Source organism: Rhagoletis pomonella, unplaced genomic scaffold (genome assembly GCF_013731165.1).
Source record: "Rhagoletis pomonella isolate Grant_MI unplaced genomic scaffold, Rhpom_1.0 Rhpom_scaffold_00004, whole genome shotgun sequence".
NCBI classification, from domain to species: Eukaryota; Metazoa; Arthropoda; class Insecta; order Diptera; family Tephritidae; genus Rhagoletis; species Rhagoletis pomonella.
In genome coordinates, this window is record NW_023458558.1 from 27,490,533 (window position 1) to 27,503,692 (window position 13,160).

The 13,160-nt window shown below is 34.3% G+C and overlaps 1 protein-coding gene across 1 annotated transcript; it reads right to left on the reverse strand.

Moving 5' to 3' along the window:
- Positions 1-11,408: 11,408 nt before the first annotated feature.
- Positions 11,409-12,416, reverse strand: LOC118738442 (motility hub protein FimV-like). The gene is made up of 2 exons (XM_036469380.1): positions 12,395-12,416; positions 11,409-12,177 (listed from the first exon to the last, which is right to left on the reverse strand). The coding sequence occupies exons 1-2, from the start codon at positions 12,414-12,416 to the stop codon at positions 11,510-11,512; spliced, it is 690 nt and encodes a 229-aa protein (XP_036325273.1). The 3' UTR covers positions 11,409-11,509.
- Between the last annotated feature and the right edge of the window lie 744 nt (positions 12,417-13,160).

A 13,160-nucleotide genomic window follows, 5' to 3' on the forward strand; every position in this document is an offset into this window, starting at 1 on the left:
CGTGCTAAAGTTCTGAAATACTTTAGAGGGGAATTTAACATTTTACCGGCATTTGTACGATAAATTGTAGAAATTTTTTGCAAATTTAACCGAAAGTGCATCTCGTATTTGAGATATCTTTTAACTATTTTTTAAATTGATGTAAAATTTTTGAAACCACTTCAAGGTTTAGTTTTAACCAACTTCAAAAAATGAAAAGGTTATTAATTCGTTGGATTTTTTTTTTGTATTTTACCGCATAACCTTGATCCGCGTTAACCGATTTCTTTAATTATTTTTTTTAATGGAAAGGTGTTACCTCAGAGATGGTCCCATAAAAATTTGGTTTAGATTTTATTATTGGATCATTAAGAAATCAACGATAATCTTAAATATTTATATTAGAATTGAAGTCGGTTTTGCTTTTGCTTAAAAATTACTTATTTTGTTTAATCTCAGATAAACGAGAATCATCATAAAAAATAAAAATAATATATTTTTAAATTACACATAAAAAAATAAGATAAATAAAAATGTATATTAAAACTACAAGAAAAAAGATTAAAGATATAATATACAATATATTTCCATTTGCTAATTTACGTCAACTACCCCAAGCAAATTTTGATTTCAGTGACGAATAAATTTTAATAGGTATCACAATTTTCATTATATTGCAACCACATATGTAGCTAAGAACAGAAATTCAATTTTAGCTGAAAATTAAATTTTTTGACTGTAGAAGCAAAGCCGGGTATGTAATAAAAATGCCACTCCTTTCCCTGACTTTGTACGATATATCGTACAAATTTCAATTGAACGTGGACCACGCTAGACATTTTTTCTTAATTTTATTACTATTTTAGACAAAATAGTCGTGAAAAATATAGTTTTTATTTTATCGGGTGACTAGTGTGGAAAATGGTAACAATGGGCTAAGGAAAATTCCCTATTCAACTAAAATTCCTAATCAACTGGCGTTTGTTAATTTTCTTGGGAGCAATTTTCATCCTTCTTATGAGCAATGCGCTTATTAACTGACTTCAAAACAAGTAATTTTAAGCATAAAAACCTTCACTTCTCAAATAAAAATTTAAGAGTATCGTTAATTTCCTCATGATCCAATTACCTTTCCTTTAAAAAAAATTCTAGAAATCGGCTAAAGTGGTCAAAAGTTATGCGGTAACATACATAAAAGAATAAGTAAAAATAAAAAATAATATATTCCTTCTCCTTTTGTTGAAGTCGGTTAAATAAGAGAAGGTTAATTCGTCGGGATATATATATTTTTTATGTATGATACCGCATAACTTTGGACCACGTCGACCGATTTCTATGATTATTTTTTAAAGGTTTTACCTCAGAGGTGGTCCCATTCTAATTTGGTTCAGATTCGATCATTGGATCATTAAGAAATTAACGGTACTCTTAAATTTGTATATGAAAATTTAAGTCTGTTTTGTTTTTTGGTTAAAAAGTTACTTGTTTTAGTATACGGGAATTCCCATGGTGGCGCACGTGACAGTCGTACGATTTCAATGTGATACAAAAAAGGAATACCATTTGTTTTCCTTAACTTTTTTGGGCCATTGTATAGCACATAATTAGCTCTATATTTAACCGAAAAATGAAATCAATCGAACTGCTTGGTCCTGAAATGTAAGCATTTAAAGCGAGTGTCGTTACGTGACAAAAAATGGAAGTTGATTTTTTCTTTTCTTACAAAATCGCAAAACTCTGCGAAATGTGGATGGCTATTTTCATGAAACTTATTTTAATATGATTTGGAGCAATTCTAGTTGTTTTTAGGGTTTTTTGAATTAATGCAAATTGTTTCAATTCTCTTTTACAACCCCAAGTGTGAAACGTGACGTGACGTGGCGTCACGTGACATAAATTTCTATCGTTATATTCTTGTTAATATTGCTTTTAAATGAATTTTCAACGCAAATAAAATATATATTTTATGTAGAATATACATTATGTTTTGACTTCAGCGCCAATTCAGGGTCAATTTATTAGAAATCTATGATTTATTATGTTTCAACCACATACGCCAAATTCGAACCAAATCGGACCATAAATACGGTTTCTCGAAATATCTCGACCTTGGCACCACCTATGAAGACCATTTTATGCAAACATGATTCTACTTACATAGCCAGTATATATTTATTAAAAAGCAGACAAATCGGCCCGTAAATACGTTAGATATAAAACTTTTATTTTTTTTTGTCGTGGTGGACCTTCCGCTGGAAACACCCATATAGTATTAGTATAGTAAACGTATCTAATTCTTAGTATTTGCAACAATTTTTGTTTTTTTTCGCTTTCGTTTGAATTTTCACAGTTTAAACTACGTTTAAGTTTGACTAAAAAGTGCCAACTTAATTTAGACTTATTTTAACCGACAAAGAGAGTTAAACTCAAACTGAAAAACTGGCCATTACTGTTATATTATATATGAGTATATATGTATGTGTTTAAATTAAAATGTCCCTGCAGGAGGACTATTATTTGACCAAAAAATTACATCCACATCGACGTCGACAACCATAATAGGGCCGATTGTTTTCTTTTTGTTATTTTGTGGCCAAAAGTAGTTAGTTACAAGTAAGTTGACATCTGACCTTAGTTTGATAACCTCCATACGTCTGCGAAATGTAAGCCTTTTATACTTTTCTCTCTCTCTCCCGCGAAATGAAGAGGGTGGTATACATAAATATTTAAAAACTCCAAATATGTGTCTATGTGGAAAATAATTTTCATAAAATCTGTATTACCATAAAACTAAGTCAAGCACTATCGAAATTTTGAAAAAAATGTCGCTTACGTTATTTTGGCGGTTTGGGCTCGATATGTATTACAGACGCATGGTTACCTACTCAGCAACTTTCAGCGGAGATATCTAAGTAGAGCTATTGCCGAGACAACGACCCTTGACACTTTCCCGGCCATCGCATCGCCGTGGAAATATAGTTAGCCTTCTTCGAAGAAAATATACAGATAATAGTGACCTTTAGCTTCTTCCTAATCAACTTCAACTTAACTTATAGTTAGATATATTTCCCGCAGGGTAGATGTGCATATGTTTAAATCGAACATGTGTTGAATCGAACATGTGTACAGTCGCACCCGATAAATTGGTAATTCACAAGCATTCAATTCCTAATCAATACAAAGCACAGTTTTAGGCGTATCAAAAACCAAATTATATTTACTACCTCTTACATATCTGTGTTGGTATGGAATAGTAGCTTAAGCCGAAAGGCTGGCTTTAGTATAAGGCAGCATTCGCAGCATACGATTTCGAATCACTCACTGGCGCCGAGCTGTTGAAGAACTTTTGGCAAATAAAAGTGCAAGAAATTGTTCCGATACTAGCAAGTCAATATTTTTATAAGGTCTCATCTAAAAATTCCTTGTCGTTTAAAGGATAAGGGGAATGCCGCATTATACTACAGCCTGCTTCCCAACATAAGCTACTATTCCATAATAATAATCGATGTGCGCTTACAGAATATGTTAGTGTTTGGCCGAGCTTCTCCTCCGATTTGTGGCGTGCGCCTTGATGTTACCACACAAAGGGGAGGGACCTACAATTTTACGCCGACTCTGAACGGTGATTGTATTTTGATGAGAAGTTGCTTTTAATGGCCGAAATACACTCAGAGGTTTGCCCTAGCCTGTCAATGGGCGACCGCCATTAGGAATTTTTTTTTTTGTTTTTTTTTTTTTGTAGTCGGAAACTGAGCTCGAACCCGGGCACTGCGGAATGGTAGCGCGAACTGCTAACCACGACACCACACCAGTCGCATACGTATGTACATATGTATTAATGTGAAATCCGACCGTCCGGTGGCGCCAAGACCATAAATATGAAATACAATACTAACAACTTTCCGCAATATGCAAATGAATCCATTATCTTAGATGGCCATCATAGTACGCTAGTAGCTGGAAAGTCTTCTCAGAAGAAGATAAATATTATTCAGGTATACATGCAATGCATATGTGAGTATGGCTGTTCATTTGAAAATGCTAGAAAAGATGTGGTTTGTTAAAAGTTATAGCTTTCCTTCATTCCTAATATACATACACATTTTATATTTCATTTTATTTTCAGGCAGTAGTAGGGTCCATTAAACAGCTAGCAGCAGCAGCGTTGCAATTTTGATTTTTTTTCACTTGAAATGGTCCCTGAGTTGTCATTTTGTGTTTACATTTTACATTCTACAATGTCAAATTTTGATTGCCTTTTTGACATTTTAGATTACAAAGTCATCAACAAACAACTATATATGCAGCTTGTTATATTTTCTCTAATGCTGCTACCTATTATTGTGCCTTGGTCAGCAGCCTTATATTTGTCCCTCTGATGTAACCATTTCGCCCATTCCAATTATCCTTGTTTTGCACCAAGTCCTTTATTCAACCAGAGACCATTGCGTTTCGCTAAAGAGGAACAAAAAACTGTGCTGTTGTCAAAGGATTCCAGCTGACCAAAGCCGCAGCGAGATTATAAAAGGATTTACATATTTGTTTATAGTGATACAAATATTTATTAAATTTTTAAACTCTTCCATAGTAATGCTTTTGTTATTTTACATGCAAATTTATATCATTACAATGCTTTCATACATATCTATATACATACATACGTATAGTTATTATCCATATCTCACTTCAGCTTTTCGCGAATCAAGGTGCCAAACCCATTAAACGATAACGCCTTTCGTTTTTTGACGATGTAAGTATTGTAACTTGACCATTTCATATTTGGTAAAAATAGCGGAAAATATTTTGAATTGAGTGTAAAGTTGCGAACGTGATATGAAAAATTCTGCAATAAAATGGAGAATAAGCAATTCCTGAAGAATAATAGCATACTTGTTCATTTATAAGTATACACATTAAAAAAAGGATTTCTAAGCCCTCTGAAATCTGTGAGACAGTTTCAACGCATATACCTCTATTTAACCACCCAATGCTAAAATGGGAAATCACCCTTTCCGATCATTAAAAGAATTCTTAAGCCCGGGCTAAGGGCGGCCAATATGGGAAAAAATACACTGATGGTAAAGAAACACGCACAACGCAAGAAATATATGTGTTATCTCAATATAGTGACACTTAATTCCTAAAAGCTATATGGTTGTACAAACAACCAGGTACAAAGACCTTTTTACTGGGTCTAGGGCCAACAAGACTGCAAATCCGCCACTGATTATGACCGAACGAAAACATTCCTGTAGCGAATGTCATGCAGTCAGTGCTTTGCACCGGATAATGGGGAAACTATCTTCACGTTGTAGAATCGTACTTAGGCTATTGAAAATTCTGCGTTACTTTTTTTTTAAGTACTACCAAAATATATTTTTTTACTTCTTACTATGTTAATCTTTATAAATACGAAATCCAATTCGCTGATAGTTTTTCAGCGTAAAGTCATCGCATGTTTTGTGAGGCTTACCTATGGACAATGTTCTCCTTGGGGTGTAGTGTATTATGAGCTGCTAAAACCGAGTGCAGCCATTAATGGAGAATGCTACCGAGATCGAATTGCAGCGAGCATTGAACTAAAAACGTCCAGAATAGGTGACCAGACAAGAGCTACAGATTTTTCATCATGACAATTATTGACCAAGTGAAGCGAATTGCATTAAGGCCTAGGTATTTGGAAAATAGTCAATAGGAAAACTTTCCCCACCCGCCCTCATGATTACCACTGCTTTCAATCAATATAAAATGCTTTGTTCCGAATACGCCTACCTTCAGTTTAAGGTATCAGAGAGTGAGTCGATACGTCCATGGCCTCAAAAGGAGGAGCGCTTATCTCGGGGCGGAGTTAATGTGCTTCCTCAAATATCAAGAAGTATGCTTTGAATAAAACACGTTGAACCATTTTTTTTTTTTTTGTAAAGCTTCACAGTCTTGAAAAATTCTTTCAAATAGTTAGCACTAGAAAAAAATTTATTTAACTATGACACTAACAAAACCTCCGTGTATATACATTAGGGTAGGTCGGTACTTTAATGCTCTCTCCCCCTAGGATTGTTCCGTATCGCAAAAATATACCCCTACTTTTCTTTAAAGAAAAGAATGTTTAGAGGTGGCTCAAAGCAGCCGCCGCCTTAGAAATGATAAAGAATCCTTAAAAATCATTATTTTTTGATCGGAAAATTCTGATTCTCTTCAGGAGGCTCCAATAATACCCAATTGTTTATTTAATCATTTTTTAATACTAAAGATTTTTGTTGGTCCCCCATTTCATTTTCTGGGATTTTTGGCGGATCTAAAAATAAATTTTTTCAATGAAAAAGTGCATAAATAAACTATTGGGTATTATTACTGAGAATCTTCTGAAGAGAAACAAAGTTTTCTGATTGAAAAATATTGATTTTAAAGAACTCTATGCCATTTCTATGACAATTATTTTTTCCCATATAAATATTTAAAATTTTCAACGCTTTGAGAGGCCTCTAAATATTGTTTGATTTCAAAAAAAAACAAAGAGGTCTATTTTTTCGGTATGGAACAATCCCAGCGTGTGAGTGTATAAGAATTCCGACTTTCACATGGATTTTTGGACCACCCTAATATACGTAGGTACATACATATACATATATGTAGGTTTATAAAAATACGAATATTTCAAATTGCAAGCTTTCATAAGTGCTGCTATAGTTTTTTCCTTACTTACTTACACTTTTTAGTGGACACTCTAGCGGAAAATTCGATATTCTACGAAGCTCATCGGTCACCAAACGAAAGAAAAAGGAATCGAAGCGACGATGTAATGCTTGACAAAAATCAAATTCACCTTCATGAAATTTCATAACGCTACCATTACGTTCGCCGAGCAATGTGCTGTGCAACTTAATATCGCTGACATCCTTTGTCAGCATTAAGTTATTGTTTACTACCATTTCATTAGTGGTTTTATCCTTTTTCAGGGAGCAATTGAATAATTGTACCAAAGACTCCTCATAAATTAGACACTCGACACGCTGAATATGCGCGATAACTCTGTGCTACAAAAAAAAGTTTTACTTGGTAATTGGAAAAGCTACTACAAATATAGAATATTCAGTTAATTAATATTTGATTTGTGTGACTTACTCCTCGAGCCGATTCGATTTCGAGTATTTTCAAAAGTAACGTCAAAATTATTTGTATTAAAATACCCTTATTTACAGTGATCCGCATTTTTTCGTATATACCTACATATATCAATCGATGGTTAAAAACTAACGAAAGATTGGCACTAACTAAATCATGTACCCATTTATATTTAATTATATGAGTGTGTATGTATTACACAATTAAATTCCAATTAATGACTGCCTTGGATTATAAAAATTTCATATATATAATATAGGTATATTAGACTGCATCACCAAAAATAGTTGCAGTTTTCTGCCGGGATTGCAAAATTTATTATATTTGAAGACGTCTACCAAAATATTTTGGAAAAATATTAAGATTTACGTGAGCTGGACAGATTTGAAAATACCTCCAAAAATTGAGTTTTTTATGAATAAAAGAAGTTTCTTAAAGAACTTTTTGAAAAATATCTCCTCAGAAAACGAATAAGGTCGAGCTTAAAAATCTGCATAAATATATTTACAAATCTTTTCAACGGAATCGTAAAAATCAGATTTTTGATGCTATTTTTTTTAATTTTTTTTTCAAAGATTGATTAACGAAAAACTTTAATAACTGGGCCAAAATTACTGCGATTTGGATTTATGGGGTATCAGTAGAAACATACTTTCCCAGTCTTTTTATTTCTTTGCAAAAAAGGCTTACTAACGTCCAAAGTTTTTTTTTCCAAATACCAATATATCTTAATTCAACTTGTAATGGCACTTGTTCATCCTAACTTTCCCTTTAAACCTTTGAATGACTTTATTATGCTTCCAATGTTACCACAAAAGTCTGAATCGGAATAGGTTAGGTTCAATTGTTAACACAGCATCAAAAATCTCATTATTACGATTCCGTTGAAAAGTTCTTTACATTTTTTTTAACATTTATATGCAAATTTTTTAAGCCTAAACCTTTTTGTCATTTAAGGGGATTTTTTTCAAACAAATTTTTAAGAAACTATTTTTATTCATAAAAAGCTCAATTTTTGGAGGTATTTTCAAATCAGTCCAGCTCACGTAAATCTTAATATTTTTCCGAAATATTGTGGTGAAAATCTTAAAATATAATCGATTTTATAATTCCGATGGAAACACAGTACCGATTTTTTTTTTATGGGGAGTGATGCAGTCTAATGTATATTAAAGTATTCCCCGCTTAATTGTCCCCAGGTTAATTGATTTCCTCTCTTATTTGAATAACAAAACAAAAAATATTTCAATAAAAATCCATGTATATTTTTCCGTATAATTGAACCCAGTTAATTGGTTTCCCCTTATAATTGGTTAAAAAGAGGTGGTGGTGGTGAAAAGAGATATACCTTCGATTTTCCCCGGTTAATTGTTTTTTTACGTTCACTGTTTAATTAAACGAGTATCGGTCAATTGATTCCCCAGTTAACTGAACCGAAAATTGTCCAATTTTTTAAGTGCAATCAAGCGGGTAATACTGAATAGTATATTGCATATGAATATGAAAATGTGCTCTGCCCAAATAAACACGGGATGAAAATTAAAAAGGTATTTATTCTGAAGTTTAATTACATTTGTCAGTTTAAACCTAGGCTGAGCGACTGAGCGAATTAAAACTTGATGTTGCATAAAGCCCGTGTAAATTTTAGGTTAATATTTAATAATAGGTCAAACAGATTTAAAAAAAAAACTCGAAAAATGGAGTACATTTATTTGCCAGTTGTATGTGCAAGAATCTATATCTTAAAGAAATATTTTATTTCTGGTGGCTACAATAGCTTTGTAGAGGCAATTATTTAGATCCTTGTCAAAACTCTTTAATTATTCAATATGCCTTCGATAACTTTCAAAACATAAATTCTTGCATGGGTACAAGGTTTTTTCTCTTTTTGGCATAAATACAACTAACGAAATTTATAAAAGCTCAAAATTGCATTGAATTTTTCAAGAAAATGTGTACTTAGTTAACTTTCCATGCGGCGCGCGTGCTGTCGCGAGTATCCAGCTTGGAGCTATTGGAGGCCCAGTGTCTCTCAAAACCACATACTTAACGGGTGTGAATAACTTTTTTTTTAACTACTTTTAGACATACATATATATATAAAGGGTATACCACCATCAAAGATGGGACATTTATACAGCAAAAAATTTGTTAATTTTTTTAAATTTAAATAAACAACTCTCGGCAAATCTGTATTTCTATAAAGCCACAGCTAGTTCAAAAATTCACAAGTTATTACCAAATACGAAACAAATTCCAACTTAATTTTATATGGTTAGTTACTAAATGCCAGCTAATTTTTTTCAATTTTTATAAGGCTAATTTTGCTTCAATTAGGAGTTTAATTGCTGAAATGCTCTCAATTATCTAATTGGATGCCAAATTTTTTAAATGCAATAATTAGCCGGATTGGTAAAAGTTGTATATGTCAGAAAGATTACTTTTAAAGGACAGGTATTCAAATAAAGGGCAAAAGGTCAGCACGCAAGAAAAAATTACTATAATTTCAAATAAAGTACGGATGGTCACCGTATATATAGGTAATAGACCGATCCACGCCACCTATCACCTATCGCAGACGAAGAGCTCGAGTTGCTTCGTGTGACTTGAGATCCAATTTGAATACGATGCCCCGACGACACTACCTCTATATATGCCCACTCACATCACCTCATCTATTGCTATTTATCTAGATTTATAGCTCAATTCTGTATCGGTGACAACAGTTTTTTTTTTACTGATAAATTTAAACTTTTTCGCAAATTTTTCCGTAATAAAAACTGTGACAAGAATTTGTCACTCATACAGAATAGAGCCGTTAAATTTACAAAAATGTTTAGGTTCCATTTTCAATAAAATAAATATTTAGTATGTTTAGATTCCGGTATAATATAAATAAACTAGGTAAAACCCCACAGCAGCAGTACTAACAAAACAAGAATCTCCTATCACGGGCGCGACAACTTTTTTCACCGGTTGGACACGTAGAATTTTCTCCATGAAACGGAGCTCATGCAGCCGGATGCCAACTTTTGCTGCAAGCTGACAAAATTTGTTTGCATTGTAATGCCGATAAATGGTGTGCCGATTTTCAAAGGACAGCCTTCGTAAAAGGACAGCCTTGAAAAGGACTTCCTTGAAAGAATCTGCTCCTCCTTTCATCACATTGATAATTCAATTCAATATTCAAAATATGCTATTTATGTGGTTACAATGTTTCGCACTATACATATAAATACAAACAGTTTAAATACCGCAGTAGAACAGCAGTATCAAAACATTAGGGCTGTTCATGATCTTGTGCATGTACTCTTTCATTTGCATACTCGTCGCATTTGTAAATTCACACGGTTGCCATGGCAGCAAGCACAAAATTTTTGAAATGCAATTCCAACTGCAAATCCAAGTGCATTTCCACAACATCCTGAACAGCCCTATTGTATTGATACGTTTTGGAAGTCAGCCAGAGTTGACTCGTATTAAGTAGAACAAATGCAAATAAAAATTTCACCCGGACAGACGGCAAAAATCGTGCATTTAGAATGATACCGATAGTTTTAAAACGATATTCTTCAAAACGAGTAGCAGAACCCTAGTACCGTATCGAATGTTACATTCAAATTGCAAAATTAATTGGGCATTTTCATAGTCAATTAGACGACCGCTGTGACTGAGTGGTAAGAAATGCGTACTACAACGCCGTAGGACCTTGGTTCGAGCTACATCGCCCCCCCTGCAGGCTATGGCAAAACTCTGATTGCATTTCTGCTATGAAAAAAACTTCTCATTAAAACCATTAGCGGTTCGGAGGCGGCCTAAGGTAGGATTGTTAAAATTTTCAAAAATATCGCTTTTCGATATATCGAAATGGCGAAATTGAAAAAAAATCGTCGTATCGATAATATCGTTTTTGAAATATCGATATAACGCACCGGCGATATTTCTGCGTAAAATATCGATATCTGATCTTATCGCCCCCCAAAAAATATCGCGCCGATAATATCGTATCGGAAGCAAAAAATATCGTCTATATCGTTATAATATCAACAATCCTAGCCTAAGGTTGTAGGTCCTTCCATTTGTGTTATAACATTTAGTTAAACAATTTATGTGACCTTTGACCTTAATCAAATTATTTTGCAGATGTGCCATCGATGAGTACTTTTACATTTCATTTATAATATTGTTCGCAACATCCGTACCAATTTTCAACTTGTTGCGAATTATTGCAACCTCGAAAATCTAACTTGACCGGGCTAATAATTATTATTTTTTGTACAATTGTATGTATTAAATTTTTTGCTTTATTCAATCGATGAAAGAAAAATAAAACATTCAACAAAAGAGAATCACTTTAAAACTAGTCAACAGTTAATCACGACATCACCCCGAATATCACGCGTGTGGCTTAAAACCTTCTGCCAGGTGGCAAATATGCTTGTGGTTGTGGTGGAACGTAAAGGTTGGCGGGCGCCGCGGCAGCAGCAGCAGCAGCCAGAGCAACAGGAGCTGGCGCAGCAGCTGCAGCAACAGGAGCTGGAGCAGGGGCAGGAGCAGGAGATGGTTGGCTGGCAAAGTTCAATACGGGCGCAGATGCAGCATTATGGTTGCTTGAACCACCAGGCAACGAATCATATTGTGATTGGATAGCACGTTGGGCATTCTCAGCGTCAGCTTGGGTCCTGTACTTGACGAAATGCACTTCAGGTTTGCTTGCGCTACTCTGCACTGAATTCAATCGGTTGGCCAAATCACCGATGTCAGCTTGCTTGCTGAGTACATAGATGGCGGTACGTTCATCCCCAGCAGACCTAGCTAGCTGTAAGGCAGCATTCTCGAGTCCATTGTTTTCCGGTCCCTTGATGAAGACAACGCGCAAGTTCTTCTTTACTGCGTTGGCAATTTCACCATTGGCGCCAGCATCATCGAATTCAGATTCAGGAGCTGAATAGGTATAGAATTCTTTGTTGTACTCGTTGACGGGCTGAATGGGTTCGGAGAGTTGGGCGCCGCCATGTTGTGCTTGGGTATTGGGTGAGTAGTCGTATCCTGCGGCTGCAACAGCGATCAAACAAAACATCTGGAAGTGGAAATAGAAATTAAGTTAATCACTGTTTTGTATATTAAATCTTCGCGTTCGTTTGTCGTAGTCATGTCTTTTAAATTTATATTCTTTAAATTCTATGCGTCGATGGTAACTCACCACAATCACACGCATTTTTGGTTTGAGGAGAAGGTTTGGCACTAAGCGTTTACTAAATGAGTATCGAACTGTTTGTGTCCTAACATAGCCGGCACACGCAGTATTTATACATGCGCGTACGTAGGCAGCACGCAGTACGCCTTACGCACTACGCACTACGCACTACGCACTAATTCAGCATGCATCTTCCTCAAGAGCAAAACTTGATCCATCCAGGTGGTTAATTTAATTCAATCGCTTGTAGGCCATTAGATAAAGCAAAGACAATGAGCTGGTGCCACTAACGCATTTCGATCATGTTTTATTTCATTTTCATTTTTTTTTTTGCGTCACTTACCCGTTTTGAAGTTGCATTTAAATGATTGTCTAAATTAGGCCTACGAGATCCATGAACTTATTGCTTAAACTTAGTTTTTATGTATGTATGCAGATGATTTTATTAACTACGGTTTGGTGTATAAGATTAAAAACTATAGGCAAATTATATGCTAAATCGTGAAAAATGGATTGTAAACTTTGAAGAAAATATGTATGTAGTATCAAAATGGTCGAATTTCATTTTGGTTTCCAATTACATATATGTATGTATGAACATATTTACTGCCACCAACTTGACGGAATTTGCATTTTTATCCAATTCGTATTTACCCACTAAAAATGTACATATATATTTATATACGCATATTTTTTCATATAATTACACATGCATGCGTTTACATTTCCAGCAACTGCTTTTGCCACTGAAATAAAAAAAGGAAAGTTACCCTGTACGGAAACGCCGAACTGGTGAACCAATTTTATAGTTCCGTACTAGATCTTTATTGCCAAAAACGAACAAGTCCGATAGCAACTAGAT

What these genes read in the sequence shown, in the direction of transcription:
- LOC118738442 (XM_036469380.1), bottom strand. Translation starts at nt 12,416, where the DNA reads ATGTATAAATACTGCGTGTGCC. An exon ending in GTATAAATACTGCGTGTGCC is followed by an intron (nt 12,178 to 12,394) that starts GGCTATGTTAGG and finishes ACTTCCAGATGT; the next exon opens with TTTGTTTGATCGCTGTTGCA.